Raw genomic sequence first — 15653 nt, 5'->3', positions numbered from 1 at the left:
AAGCACAGAACAGAACGAAAAAAATCAGCGACTGTCATGTTCGCTACTGCCTCGCCTAGCGAAGGCTTGGCGAACACTCGCTACATGTTCGCTCAGCGATGTGCACTACAACAAACAAGACCTTAGACAGCGCTTTTTTTAGCCTTAGACAGCGCTTTAAAGCGCTGTCTAAACCTCCGCTGCTAAAGGTTTAGACAGCGCTTTTTTAAATCTTAAAAGCGTTGTCTAAGCCCCCCCCCCCCCTTAGACAGCGCTTTGGCCAAAAGCGCTTTATAAGACCCTCTTATTTTAAATTTTTTAGGTATACCTTAGACAGCGCTTTTGAAAAGCGCTGTCTAAGCCCCACCCCCTTAGACAGCGCTTTGGCCAAAAGCGCTTTCTAAGACCCTCCTATTTTAATTTTTTTAGGTATACCTTAGACAGCGCTTTTCAAAAAGCGCTGTCTAAGCCCCCCCCTTAGACAGCGCTTTTGCCTAGAGCGCTTTCTAATCCCCCCCTTAGACAGCGCTTTTTACAAAAGCGCTTTTAGTCGAGATGTACCTTTAGATAGAATGCAACTGCGGTAAATATACTTCCTGTAACCAGTCCTGATCCAGATACCTAATTGAAACAAAGAAATAACAATAACAATATCATACATGAAGAGGATAAGCAAACGGAAGGTTGAAGATAAGTTATTTCGCGCGTTAAAATTACTAATAGTAGCGGCTTCCTGCCTGCTTTATCTATGAGGGCTGCTCCAACACCTGTGATCACAATCTGCAAAATCAAAAAACATAATTGAGTTGGTTTCAATTTGAAGGGTGAAAAAAATAGACTTTTCATGAATTATTGGATAAGTTAGAAATAAGAACCTGAAGGATAGCAAAAAGTATAGTACCGGTCGCGGAAGGAAATCCTACAGCGAAATTAAAGTACACAAATACACCGGAACAAAATAAAAATCTGACTTCTTCATGAAGTTAAGTTTTAAAACATGATTTCATTGGGAGTTATAGGTTGTATGCAAATGTCAGACTTTGAATGAAGAGTTGCGATTAGAGAAGTAAGTATTAGAACCTGCTAGGTCAAAAATACTGCTAGCATAAAAACCAACTCCATTGATTCCACCAAATTGCTGGCAGACCATAAGCCCTACTCCAATCTGGTCATACATCAAAATTAGTTATCTATACGCCTTAATACAACAATAACATGGGAAGGTGGAAAATAAACTATCATTTTCCACACACACCCTTAGAGAAACTGAACTGATATCAATAGTGGAATTATAGTTACCTACCGTGAGTGAGCGTAAATATCTTTTCTGAAACAAATCCAGCACTTTCGGTTTTGCGAGTTTTTCTAAACTAGTTATATAATCCTGTGTGGCAGTGACAGATGCACCAGCTTAAAATTGCATTATACTTGGAATGCTTTGTCTTTAATATTGTGCATGACAGGAAAGTCACAGAAATATATCCAACACCAACACACAGTAACCTGAATTTCCTTTGCTTCTTGAGATATATCAGCATCTTTTCCGCGAAGTATTTGCAATGCCGCCACAAAATCTTTTGTGAGTCCTCTCTTTGCCTGCAGTCATTAATTGGTCGGTACTTGGCACTCCTCATGATGTGCTAATCACTTTATATGGAAATTTGTTACTTACCAGCCATCTAGGGGACTCTGGAATGAAGAATAGACCCAAAAGCAACACAACAGTGGGAATAAGGCCTGCAATTGCAAACACTTGTTTAGTATTGAAAAGTTTCAATTAATGTATAATGTTCTAAGTTTATTACTGACCGATTATAGATAAAGCCCTCCATGAAAGTATTGTTCCAAATATGAATGCCGTGGATCCCCCAATAACAATCATGAACTACAAAGGAAGATGAAAAACAAACTTATACGTTAGTGCTACCTTCATTGCAAATACTTGACCATGAAGTTACAATATGTAGCAAAACTATGCCTGATTTAAGGTAGTCAATACTCCTCGGCGTTCTTTTGGCGCAATTTCTGCTATGAAGACAGGAACCTTATATGTATAATACATCAAATATAATGTCATTTTAATAACTTAAACATATGTGAGTGTTTTAAAATGGATTTTTTTTATCATTTCATTGAAAAATAGAAGTATGACCAACCACATAAGAAAAAACTCCCATTCCATATCCTGTTGCTAGTCTCCCAATATCCAAAGAAACTGGACCCTAAATATATATAAGAGAAAAAGAGGAAACTCAGATAATCCTTGGAGAACAGTTATGACCAAGAAAATCTCATAGGTTCTGTAGTAAGAACCTTTGAAAAATAAATAACAAGCCATCCTGCAATACAGAAAGCACTTGATACTCTCATTGCCTGCATATACATTCCAAAGCCAACTTTTTATGAATACTCCAATTAATTTGGAAGTTAATTCATCATTTTACTGATATTACCCCCTTTCGTCCAACTAAATCAGCAATAGGACCACTTGTTTTTGCGCCAATCATCGCACCAAAAGTCAAGATGGAGCCAAACAAGGAGTACTGCATACATTCAATCACCAAAAACCAAAGAAAACAACATCAAATCCACTGAGTAGAAGCTATACAAACTTTTCTAGTACACGGTAATCACGAGTTATTTTCAGTTTATTTCCTATGTTTTCATTAATCTAAGGATAATGAAGTAAAATCAAATTTTGAATAATTTCTGGCTAACCTCTGCCAAAGACAGACTAAGATCCTTCCTGATAGCGTCTTGAGTTGGAGATGAATATCCAACCTGGAAAATAAAACAAAAATAACAATTATTCTGTAGAACTCTTGGTCAACTAAACTATAGCAAGCATCTTGAAGCTATATAAAAAAGTGCTTATCTTTGCTGATTTTCAGATTTATAGTAAAACATAGAAGTGGTGAGAGAAGTAAAGACTTACACAAACACCAAACTCAAAAGAACCACAGACAACAATGAATGTGGTGAAGTAAACCATCCATGGATGATGATAATCTTTGGTTTCATTGACAGGTTGCTTATTCTTTTCCCCTATCAATGGTTCTCTTCTTCGCAAGATTATAAACATTCTCAACAAGATTATAAACATTCTCAACATTCTCAACAAGATTATACAGTAGAAACGAAGAAATGAAGAAATATTGAAGAACATACCGCAAGAAATGAAGAACAGTAGAAACGAAAAACGAAGTCAACACCCAAATGTCGAGACACGTACGATTCTTCAAACACGTTCAATGATTGAAACCGAAAAATGGAAGTGTATTCGTGTTCGCTGTTATGGTTTTCGCTGATAGGGTTTCAACGTTCGCAGGAGGGAAAACAAAAGAACAGAGAACGAAAAATGAAATGGAGTCTGAAATTTTATTTTAATTAGACCTTAGACAGCGCTTTTGTGGAAAGCGCATTCTAAGGTATGCCTTAGACAACGCTTTCCAAAAGCGCTTTCTAAACCCCCCCTTAGACAGCGCTTTTGGTTTTAATTTTTTTTTTAATTTAAAGACTTTAGACAGCGCTTTATCAAAAGCGCTGACTAAGGTCTATATTTAAAAGCGCTTTCTAAAAGCGCTGTCTAAGGGGGGGTCTTAGACAGCGCTTTTAGAAAGCGCTGTCTAAGACCCCCCCTTAGACAGCGCTTTCATTATTATTTTGGAACATTTTCCGTGTTTTATTTTAATTTTAACCTTAGACAGCGCTTTCTTTTAAAAGCGCTGTCTAAGATGCGCTGTTAAAAGTCATTTTTGGCGTAGTGGTGCTAGCGAACGGCTGCGGGTTTTGAGTCTAATGACAATACGATTTCAGCAAGCTCCAAACCCTATGGCATCCATTACAAAAATTACATGGTTAAACATTCAAGACATCCATGCATACTTAAATCCACATGCAAAACCTAAGATATATTTATAAATTCAACCATAATGTCACATGTAAATTGGGAGCATAAAGCGGTAGTGGTAGTGCAAACCTGTTTGCAATTGAATTGCAATGTTGAATTGGCAGATCACTCTTAGGGTTGGTGTCGGGTTGAGTTGGGCGGAGGTAATCTTTGTGCAGATTAGTTTCCTTCAGGGTTTCCTTTAGGGTTGCTCTGAATTCTCTTGGTTAGCCTCCAGGGTTTTTTGTCTGTGTTTGTATTTTCTTGCTAGGGTTTCTGTCCGTCTGCCCTCTGTCCCCTTTTCTGAATGAAGTTCTGGTATTTATAATGATTTTTCGTGACCTGATGGGCTCAAAATGAAGCCCAAAATTTCTGGTATTCGCAAGCTTCGCTAGGCGAGTGGTGCAGCGAAGGATTTTGCTCGCCTAGCGAGCAAGCCATTTTAAGTCATTTGCTGGATTTGGCCACCTATGTGCTGGGTCTTTGTTCCTTTAAGATCAATGTCTTGAAAAATGAGTTGGAGTGCCTTGAAAAATGTCTTGCAAGATTAACGGGCAAATTTTGGGGTATGACACCATTCTACTGAGTGAATACAAAGATTTTAACCTTCATCTCCTCAGCTAAAACATCCTTAAATAGGGGCAATTGTAAGACCCAAATTTTGACCCTAAGATCCCCCATGACTATCTCATCATATGCATTAGCATTGGGATCACACCTTGGCATCCTCCCTACCCCTTCATTCATTGGGTTTGCAGTGGGAGAGATCACCAAGGATATTTGATTGTATCATGCTTCATTTTTCTTTGTGTACTAACCAAAATACCAAAAATATGTCAATATATAGTTTGTTACTTTTGTAGGTAGTGTATGTGTTCACATATATCAAGCTCATATACAGGGTTTGAGACCCTCAATGTAAGGAGTGAAATCAAGAATTGTTTCACATTGACTCTAAGAATCATATATGGATCCCCATGATCTTCAAATGTTATTTTGATCAAGAAATCATCAAGAGTTTGGAGTTTGTTTGTCTTCGAAACCCTAAATCATCTAGGTATCTTGTGTGATTTCTTCAACAAGTTTCGTCAACAATTGATAAAATATTTAAAGGGATACTTCATATTTCATCATCTTATGAATATGTGATCCTTCATGAGTCCCAAAAGTCAGGATAATGTCAAGCTAGCAAGATGGTTCATGGTGGTGGACCAGAGGAAGTCAATTGTTCAAAACCGGGGTTCCCTAGACCCTATCTCCTACAATTTGTATCATATGAAAATTATTTAAAAATAAAAGTTAATCAAAATGAAATTCCAAACAAGAGGAACAGCCAGACATTTACCGATGAATGGGAAGACTCAACTAGACATCAACAGATGAATGGGAGAAAACTCGATGTTTACCGACATCGAGATCCAAGTTTCAAATGAAAAAGTGTTCAACATGAAAATTGTTCCCCTTGATCTCAGCTTTCCAAAAAATCTAAGATCACCTCATTTGGCCAAAGTGTGAGGGACTTGCTCATGGGTGTAAGTTAAAGGACAATTTGGATAATTTCAACTTTCAATTTTCATACACAATTGCATGGCTCACCAACATGAATTCAGCATGATGTACATTTAATTTTGGATCAGATCACATCATTATATAGGCCTAGCACACGCCCATGCAACCATGCAAAGAAGAAATTAAAATTTTTCCAAATTTGGAAGTGTGCAAAAATCAATCTCATGGCCTATAAATAAGACCCTCATTGCGCAGAATTGAGGACCTCATGCCCAAGCTTTGAACCTGCGACCCCAAACCCTCACCATTGAAGGATAAGCTTGAGGATATTATTTGGAAATCGAGTTTCAATTCTCCATCTGTTTTAAGATTGAAACTCCAAGAGTCCATCCCTTTATTTGATCCATTTCAATTCCATCAAGCATCTGAAGCAAGGCCAAGCATAATCAAAAGCAAGATTGGGCCAATCTGAAGCTCCATTGAAGGTGATTATTCAGAATTTTCATCTCTTCTATTCTCCCTCAATTCTTCACCATTCTTGTTGATTTTTGGTTGTCTGAAGTCCTATCAATGTAGGAAAGAAGATTGAGTTGCTTTGAGATCAAATCGAAGCAACTCAGTTCATGATCCTCAAAATTCAAATCCCTGTAGCTTTTTATATACTTGGAATTGCACAAAATTGAGGCCAGATTCGTGCTTCTGAGCATTTTCCCTTCAAATTAGTGTATTCACTTTTCATTTTCCTTTGAGTTGAGCTTCGACCAGTCCGATGGTCCTCACCGGAGAAGATGACCGGACTAGGGCTCTGGTGGTGTGTTGGCAAGGTTCCAACCATCTGATCTGGTCCATAGCTTCTAATCTCATCCATCAAAATTGATTACCACGCGTGTGATATAGATGACTGAAGCATTGGTGGAACACACGTTTCTAACAATCTGATCTTCCACCTCAATTAATGAGGGAGATCAGATGAGTCTTTTTTTTTTGACTTTATGATTATTTCATTTAACCCCTTATTTTTAATTCATTCATATTAATTTCATTTTTAATCCAAAAAATATGGGACTTTCACCAAAAAATTTTAAATATTTTTCTCTTCCATTTTCTGAATTAAAATTACTTTTTGGATTAATTTTGATATTTTTTATGATTTAATTGTTTTTGTGCATATTTTTAATTAGTTAAAAATACTTCTGACTTTTCAAAAATTATGCAATTTTTTGTCTAAGGTCCTTTGACATTGTTTGACCTATGATAAATCTCTTGGCCATTTATTTGGTATTTTGCAGAGGTTTTAGTTTTTTAATCAAGCATAATTTAATTTAAATGCATTTTAATTTGATTTTTAATTGATTAATTGTGTAAAAATTATGTTGAGCCATTTTAATTGACTTGTGAAGTTTAAATATGTGTTTGGGCCTTGGTCAAGGTTGATTTGACTTTTGTAGGATTAAAATCATTGGATTTAGGGGATTGATGAAATGTACATTTCATCTCCCAAAATAAATGAATGATTTTAATTTGATAAAATTCCTCCCATGACCAATTTGTGTTTGTCTCATCTCCCCTCCCTCTTCATCTTCAATCCCATTTTATCCCAATCTTTCATTGACCAATGAAGTCTCAATATCCTAAAGCTAATTAGTTCATCAATAGCTTTATGTTACATCAACCAATACAAGTATGGATGAGATTAGGTCCATCCTTTGATCATTTTCTTTTGTGTGTGGTATGTTTTAGGAGTATGGTTCATTATACCATATATCTAACATGCATTAACACCATAATTTCTATTTCCCGACCTCAAATAGTTATGACTTTTACATAAGTCCAATTACAATTGCTTAACATAGCGCTAAATTTTGACACAAAAGCATAAAACTCTAGTAAGTGAGATTGTAAGTCTCCCCCCTTTCATGGTATTGTGTGGAAACTTGGCCTTTTTTCCTTCCTTTGGAAGATGTCTTGGTTCAAGGATCCATGCTTGTAAATAGAGGGTTGAGTGTTCTCCAAAAAATGACTTAATCAATTGAAAAGCAAAAACACCACTAACATCTAATCAACTAACATTTGACTAACTCTTATTATTCTTGCTTTTAATTTCAAGTCATTTAGTTTATGCAATTTAAATTCAAGACATTTACCATTTCATTTTCCAGTTACATATCATTTAACTTGTTTATGTTTATGTCATTTTTTCACTTTGCTCACTTGAGCCATATATTGTGATTGTATATATTTGTTTGTATATATTGTTTATGTTTGTGGTCATAGGATCTTAAAATACTTAATAAACAACAAAAACCCAAAAAAAATGTTTGTGTGGACTGTTGGATTTGATCTGAACTTTGGACTTAGAATTAGGCAACCTTTCATATGCAAAAGGACTTGGCCAATGCCAACTTTTCTGAGGCCTAGTTATTATGATATGAGCTTCCATCTGATGCAAGTATTGGGATCCACATGAAGTCATCTGCTACATGGTCTTGATGGAAATTTTATTTTGAACCTGTGTCTAATGCCTTATTCTTAGCCTATCAAGGAGTAGTTCATCTGATACATGGGAAGATCAAGAAGAAGACTATGAAGTTGCTTGCTTGGATGTGACTATATTTATTTGATGCCTTGCTCTTCATCTTGCTACTTGTTTATTGATATTGCTTGATTCTAAAGTCCAAAGGAAAAATGGGTTTCTATATGACATTCTTGTCTATTGGATTGTATCCCATTGGTCAGATCTTTTCAACTCTTAACTTTTAAATTTTTGCTTAGGATTAGTCTCTTCATCTCCTCCCATTTCTTAAATTTCAAATCTCTCCCCCCCTTTTTCAGAATTTTCTTTGCTTGTGATTTCTAAACATAGACTCTTTATTCCAAATTAGAAACTTTGGTCTAATGCCATTGCATTTTTAAACTCTTTTCTTAAATCAAACATGTAAATAAATCTAATCATATTGACTTAAAATTTCAAAGGACAAAAAGAACTACCACTCATCCAAACTCTTTTAGGCCCTTTGTGCCTCTCTTAAATTTAAATTTTTGTGAAAAGCAATTCACTCACTTTGAAATTGTTACCAGGAACTACGAGGTTTTGATCCCTCATTTTTACGTTGGTACGTAGGCACAAGTCCGAAGGTCTTGTCAAACACAAAAATATAATTAATGAATTCTTTTCTCATCCCTACACTCTATTTATTGCAAACATCTTTATACCAAAAACACATAAACACATAAAAAAGGCTCCCTAGGAGTACCTAGGACACTTTTGGTGCTAACACATTCCCTCTGTGTAACCAACCCCCTTACCTATAATCTCTGCCATTTTATTAGTTTTGATTTGATAACTTCTTATCTTTGGGGTTTTGTTCGTACGTTTCCCTTTTCCTTTGGAAACAATAAAAGCACGGTAGTGACTCTGGTTTTTTTGACGTTAAGTTTATCCATAGCTTAATGGTCATGAATTTTCCGCTATAGAAATTAAGTGGCGACTTTGTTGGGGAGTAGTCTCTAGTGGGTTTAGCCTACTTCTTTTATGTGTATATATTTATATATTTGGTGTATGCATACTTGTTTTGTGTGATATAATCTGCTTGTTGTGCTTGGTGATCTCTAAGTGGTGAGATAAGTTCTACCCCCAACTTGAGTGTAATTAAGATAGGGTGATGGTATAGTCATGTTCGACTTGTGCGGAGTAGTCCTTAACAAGTTGGCTTGAGACCCATCTACTCAGTGGAGACCCTTTTGGAGCTATTAATGTCACATAAGTCATTTCTGGTTAGACATTACTTTCTTTGATTTGGGGTCTGAGAAACTGAGAACCGTAGAACATTTAACCCAACTTGGCCTATTTAGGATGTAGTGCGGAGACTGTTCAGGTGTAGACTTGATAACAGTTGTTACACGATACTACACTCATACGAGTTTCTCTTGAGAATATTATGGGTTGATGACTCAGTCATCCTAACCTATAATATCCGATAGATGGAATTAAGACTCTGGGAACTTTTTAGAACATGATTTATAGGTTTTTATCCTTAGTACACTCTTTTGAGATGGTTCTTAACTTGAATCCATGCTCGTGACTCACAACAAACCCTTGATTCTTGGTTGATCCAATCAAGTCTTGTCAATATCAATGGAACTTGGGTGTTGATAAGGTGAAAACAATAATCCACCAAAATGGATGATTAATCTTAACAATGACTCGATTCATCCCTTGACCTTTGTTTATTTGCCTTGTGTGTGATCCCTTGTTTGTGATTGTTGCATTCATGCATTCATGCGCATCATAACATTCATCACACGAAAAATAACTTCAAGGAACAGAGGCTTTATTTGCAAATATTTTCAGACCGTGGCTTATGGACGAAGGAACACTAAGAAGTACAATTTCAGATTCCCCAACTTGAAAGAGTTAAGAAAGTTGTCATCCTTTGTATTAGATCCCCTGGACTTCAAGCAACGTCATGGGAAGATTTTTTCTATGTTATCTACTGATGCAGTTGAAGGACTCTTGAGTGTTTTGGTTCAGTTTTATGATCCTCTCTACCGTTGCTTCACTTTTCGCGATTATCGGCTTATGCCTATGTTAGAGGACTATGCCCATCTCTTGGGAATACCTGTTTCTGACAAGGTGCCTTTTAGTGGATTGGAGGAGATTCCCAAATCTCATATTATAGATGAAGCTCTTCATCTGAAGAAGTCTGAGATTGAGGCTCATTGGGTGAAGAAAGGAGGAATGTTTGGATTGACTTCTGAGTTTCTCATTGGAAAAGCTATTGTCTTTGCTCAAGCCGGTAGTGTGGATGCTTTTGAATCCATCTTTGTGTTGCTCATCTATGGTTTGGCTTTGTTCCCTAACATTGAAAGTTTTGTTGATGTTAACGCCATTAGAATCTTCTAGATTGGGAGTCATGTGCCTACTCTGTTAGGCGACATGTACTTCTCTTTGCAATTGAGGAATCCTAAGGGTATTGGAACTATTGTGTGTTGTATTCCTCTTTTGTACAAGTGGTTTATTTTACACTTGCCTCAGACGTCTGCTTTTGTGGAGAATAAACAATATCTACGGTGGTCTCAGAGACTTATGTCTCTCACAAATGAGGATATAGTTTGGTATGACTCTGCATTGAGTAGCCTGAATATTAATGACAATTGTGGTGAGTTCTCTAATGTGCCTCTCATTGGTACGCAAGGAGGAATCAACTACAATCCTACCTTGGCTCATCGTCAACTTGGGTTCCCCTTGAGAGACAAACCTAATAACACTCAGTTAAAAGGTCTTTTCTATCAAGAGGGTAAAGATCCCCAACATTTGAAGCGGAAGATGATACATGCTTGGCATAATGTGCATAGGAAAGAAAGATCTGAGCTTGGTCCGCGCAATTGTGTAGCTTTGGAAGCTTACACTATTTGGGTGAACAAGAGAGCTTTGGAATTGAAGATGTCGTATGCTTGTGAGAGACCTATGTCTTTGGTTATGGATGAGCCATTAACTCTCCCTAACAAAGATGTAGAGGAGTTTAAAGACGCACTTGTCATGGTGAAGAAAGAAAAGGATATGTGAATAGAGAGGTTCCATGCTTTAAGCCGAAAGCATGAGGAGTTGTAGCTTGAGTCTAACGACAAAGACGCACTTACTCAACTTCTTGAATACCGAGCAGTGAAGAGATAAAGAGAACCAGAGTGCCCCTCTTCCTCTAGTATGCTTCAATCTTCCGGTGCTTGGAAGAAGATTGTTGACCAGCCTGTCCTTGAGAAGGCTCAGATGAAGACTTCTTTTGAGTCCGAGGTTCGATGCATCCGAAGGAAGTACACGCCTGCAGCCAGATCATCTGACACTGTTGTTAGGGGATGCTTAGGATGATTGGTTTCCTTTCCTCTTGTATTTGCATTTTGATTTCTGAAATTGTACTCAGTGTAATCCTTCCAAATTATAAGGATAAATGAGATTTTTATGGTCAATCAAATTGCTATTATTGTTATTATATATTTGCAAATACAATAGTATGTTCCTTGAAAATAAAAACGAACAAAACATTGCATTTCATGCATCATTTGCATAACAGGTTTTCTTTGGCCAGATGTCTTATCGGTTATTGTTCTGTACTTCAGCCAAGCTGACTCACTGATACAACATTCACGCCAATCAACCGAGAATCATGGAGCACTTAGAGCAAGAGAACCAAGAACTAAAGGATGAAATTTCTCGTCTAACTGCTATGATGGAGTCTGTTCTAGCTGCCAAGAATCAGTCTTCTCCGACTCCCATCACTCCTCCTCCTCAGAGGACTATAATCTCAGAGGTTGCTACCTCAATTATTCCTGTTGTTGCAACTCAATCCGGTCCGTCTATGCTTGCTGGATCCCGGTGGGGGATGCCACCGAACTTCATGCCTGAAGGGTTTGCACCCACATTTGCTTCTATGCCGACATCTACCCCGGTCATGTCTGTGCTGCCTCTTGTCGTTCATACTCTGCCTCGTGTTAAGGATACCATCTATCATTCTGAGCCATCTGATGGCCATGATGTTTATGAGAAGATGGACGGAATGAAGGATCAGTTCCTTGAGATGCGAAATGAATTGAAAACATTGAGAGGAAAAGATTTGTTCGGTAAGAGTGATGCTGGACTTTGCTTAGTGCCAAATGTCAAGATCCCGATGAAGTTCAAAGTCCCTGACTTTGAAAAGTATAAGGGGAATACTTGTCCACTTAGCCACCTCGTCATGTACGCCAGGAAAATGTCAACCAAAACCGATAATGATCAGTTATTAATTCACTACTTCCAAGACAGTCTAACTAGTTCCGCTTTGAGATGGTACATGGGACTAGATAGTTCAAGTATTCACACGTTCAATGATTTGGGTGAAGCTTTTGTGAAACAATATAAGTATAATATGGACATGGCACCTGATAGAGATCAGCTGAGGTCTATGTCTTAGAAGGACAACAAGACATTCAAAGAGTACGCCCAGGGGTGGAGAGAGCTTGCTGCTCAGATCAATCCTCCATTGGAAGAGAAGGAGATGACCAAGATTTTCCTAAAGACCCTGAGTTTGTTTTATTATGAACGAATGATTGCTAGTGCCCCCAGTGACTTTACCAAAACGGTAAACATGGGGATGAGGTTAGAGGAAGGAGGCAGAGAGGGGCGTCTGTCTAAAGAAGAGGTGTCATTAAGCAAGAAATATAGAAGAAATTTCGCCAGAAAGAAGGAACGGGAAACTAATGCAGTATCTATAGGGAGGCAGAGGAGGCCTCATGTCAAAATAAATCCGCAACCGCGTCAGCATCATCACCAAGTCTCGTCAGTAATCCTAGTATTTTCAAATAATGAATTGGTACCAGTTCAGCAATAACATCAACAATAGCCACAACAAAGAACAAACAACTACAACAACAACAATAATCAACAACAACAAAGTTTAAATAGGAAGAAGGTCTCTTTCGACCCCATTCCCATGTCATACGCCGAACTTTATCCATTTTTGGTTCTCAAGAAGCTACTCCAGCCAAGAAATCCGCATCAAGTTCCAGACCCACTTTCGTGGTGGTATAAGCCCGAACTCCGTTGTGCCTTTCATCAAGGAGCTCCCGACCGTGATATTGAAAACTGTTACCTATTGAAGTATGAGGTCCAGACCGTGATATTGAAAACGGTTACCTTTGAGGATCGTTCGCCAAATATTAAAGCTAACCCATTGCCCGTTCATGGTAACTCCACTATTAATATGGTAGATGGTTGTTCAGGAAATTTCTGAGTCTTCGATGTGCGAAGTATTCGTAGGTCATTTGTAGAGATGCATAAGACCCTTTATACCATCAGTGATTGTGAGAACGACCATGATGGTTGTACAATTTGTAGTGTAAACCCCCGTGGGTGTTTGATCGTTAAGAGGGATATCCAGAAGTTGATGGATGATAATGTAATCCAGCTTCAACAGTCAAGGGATTCAGACGATGTCAATGTAATTGTTCCTGTGTTTAAGACCTCAAAGCGGGTAGTGATTCAGTTTGATGGCAGCAGCAGTAACAACATCAACAAATCGGTGTCGCGGTTAGTAATACGGTTAGCTGGCCCCGTCCCGTATGCATCCGATAGAGCTCTCCCTTACCAATATAATGCTACAATGATGGAGAATGGTCAAGAGGTTTTGTTTCCTACAACCAATTTTGTTGTGAATATAGCCGATATTGTGAAGGTGACCCCTAACAGTCGTGTTTTTGGACCTGTCTTTCCGAAAGAGGTGATAGAGGATGTGTCGGTTGGTAAAAAGGTTGATGTACCTGCAGTAGTGATGATGATGAGGTACTACAATTAATTAATAAAAGTGAATTTAATATGGTGGAGTAGTTGCTCCAAACTCCTTCGAAGATTTTAGTGTTGTCTCTGCTAATGAATTCTGAAGCACACAGAGAAGCATTACAAGAGTGTTGGAGCAAGCCTATGTCGAGCACGATGTAACTGTGGATCAATTTGACCACATTGTGGCTAACATTACTTCCTGCAACAACTTGAGTTTTTGTGATGAAGAACTTCTCGAGGAAGGTAGAAATCACAATCTGGAACTACACATATCGATGAACTGCTAGGAGGATGCATTATTAAATGTGTTAGTTGATATCGGTTCTTCTTTGAATGTACATCCAGAGTCAACTCTGTCTAGATTATCCTACCAAGGATCCCCGATGAGATAATGTGGCATAATCGTCAAAACGTTTGATGCTTCTCACAAGACCGTTATAGGAGAAGTGGACCTTCCGATGAAGATATGTCTGAGTGATTTTCAGATTACTTTCCAAGTAATGGATATCCACCCGACCTATAGTTGCTTGTTGGGAAGGCCATGGATCAATGAAGTTGGAGCTGTAACATCCACTCTACACCAGAAATTGAAATTTGTGAAGAATGGCAAGCTTGTCATTGTAGGTGGAGAGAAAGCACTGTTGGTGAGCCATTTGTGTTCCTTTTTATATGTTGAAGCCGAGGAAGAGGTTGGAGCTTCGTTCCAAGCTCTATCTATTGCAGAGGTAAAGAAAACTGGGGAACCCATGTCTTCTTTCAAAGACGCACATAAAATTAGTGAAGATGGTAGTACAGATCAGTGGGGCCATATAGTAGAGGTCGCCGAGAACAAGAACCGACCCGGATTGGGATTCCAGCAAGGGCTGTGTAATTTTGAAGTTGAAGAAGTGAAACCGAGCTTTCGTAGCAGAGGGTTCATCCATGGTAATGAACAACACTCGGTTGCTTTGATCGAAGGCGATGAAGATGAAGACTGCACCAATTTTGTGACGCGTGGCAAGACTTGCAACAATTGGGTTACTGTTGATGTTCTTGTTATTGTCCATCTTTCTAAGTAAATTTATTTTTCATTATTTTAGAAAAATCCTTCTCCTATTCCTAAGGGAGAAGTGAACATTGTTGGACATTTTTCAAATTTTATCATCAATAAAATGCAATTCTATTCATCCACTTCTATGATGCTTTATTTTTTTACTTTTTGCTTTTCTGAAAATGGTAATCATAAAAAAAAAACTAAATAATTGTCCATCTACCTAATATTTGGTCACAATTCACTTCTCTAAAATAAAAATATCAAATCATTATGAAGGTAGGTTCCTAAACCCATTGAATACAATGATCCTACTCCCTCTCCAAACTTCGATTCCTTTGTGTTTGAGGCTGAGGAAGATATTGATGAAGAAGTATATGATGAATTATATCGTCTACTTGAGCACTAAGAAAAAGCCGTTCAGCCATTCGAAGAGCAGATTGAGCTAGTCAACTTGGGTTCCGAAGATGATGTAAAGGAAGTCAAGATTGGGTCTCAACTGTGTCCAGAGGTTAAGAAGGGATTGATTGACCTTCTTCGAGACTATTCAGATGCGTTTGCTTTGTCCTATAACGACATGCCTGGTTTGGATTCTGAGATTGTGGAGCATAGATTGTTGTTGAAGCCAGAATGCCCGCTAGTCAAGTAGAAGTTGAGGAGGACTCATCCTGATATGGTAGTAAATATCAAAGAAGAAGTGCAAAAGCAAATTGATGCTAATTTCCTTGTTACTGCTGAGTATCCATAATGGGAGGCCAATATTATGCCTGTTCCGAAGAAGGATGGAAAAGTCCGTATGTGTGTCGATTATCGAGATTTGAACAAAGCTAGTTCGAAAGATGATTTCCCTCTGCCACATATTGATATGTTGGTAGACAATACAACTAAATTCAAAGTCTTTTCGTTTATGGACGGATTTTCCGGTTATAATCAGATCA

General features: G+C 37.9%; 1 protein-coding gene across 1 annotated transcript; it reads right to left on the bottom strand.

Moving 5' to 3' along the window:
- Positions 1 to 525: 525 nt before the first annotated feature.
- On the bottom strand, positions 526 to 6125 carry LOC127079420 (sugar transporter ERD6-like 7). Its single transcript, XM_051019802.1, has 15 exons — positions 6110 to 6125; positions 2915 to 3036; positions 2698 to 2760; positions 2433 to 2522; positions 2293 to 2352; positions 2136 to 2201; positions 1958 to 2023; positions 1789 to 1864; positions 1652 to 1716; positions 1483 to 1575; positions 1283 to 1363; positions 1060 to 1144; positions 855 to 898; positions 697 to 759; positions 526 to 600 (listed from the first exon to the last, which is right to left on the bottom strand). Exons 1-15 carry the CDS (start codon positions 6114 to 6116, stop codon positions 526 to 528), a joined length of 1056 nt encoding a protein of 351 aa, XP_050875759.1. The 5' UTR covers positions 6117 to 6125.
- Between the last annotated feature and the right edge of the window lie 9528 nt (positions 6126 to 15653).

Source organism: Lathyrus oleraceus, chromosome 5 (genome assembly GCF_024323335.1).
Source record: "Lathyrus oleraceus cultivar Zhongwan6 chromosome 5, CAAS_Psat_ZW6_1.0, whole genome shotgun sequence".
Lineage (NCBI taxonomy): Eukaryota > Viridiplantae > Streptophyta > Magnoliopsida > Fabales > Fabaceae > Lathyrus > Lathyrus oleraceus.
This window is presented reverse-complemented; position numbering and strand designations above follow the sequence as displayed.

Coding starts and splice junctions, on each gene's coding strand:
- LOC127079420 (XM_051019802.1), bottom strand. Junction 2,353..2,432: donor ATTTAGTTGGACGAAAGGGG/GTAATATCAGTA, acceptor ATGTATATGCAG/GCAATGAGAGTATCAAGTGC. Junction 601..696: donor GCAGGAAGCCGCTACTATTA/GTAATTTTAACG, acceptor TGTTTCAATTAG/GTATCTGGATCAGGACTGGT.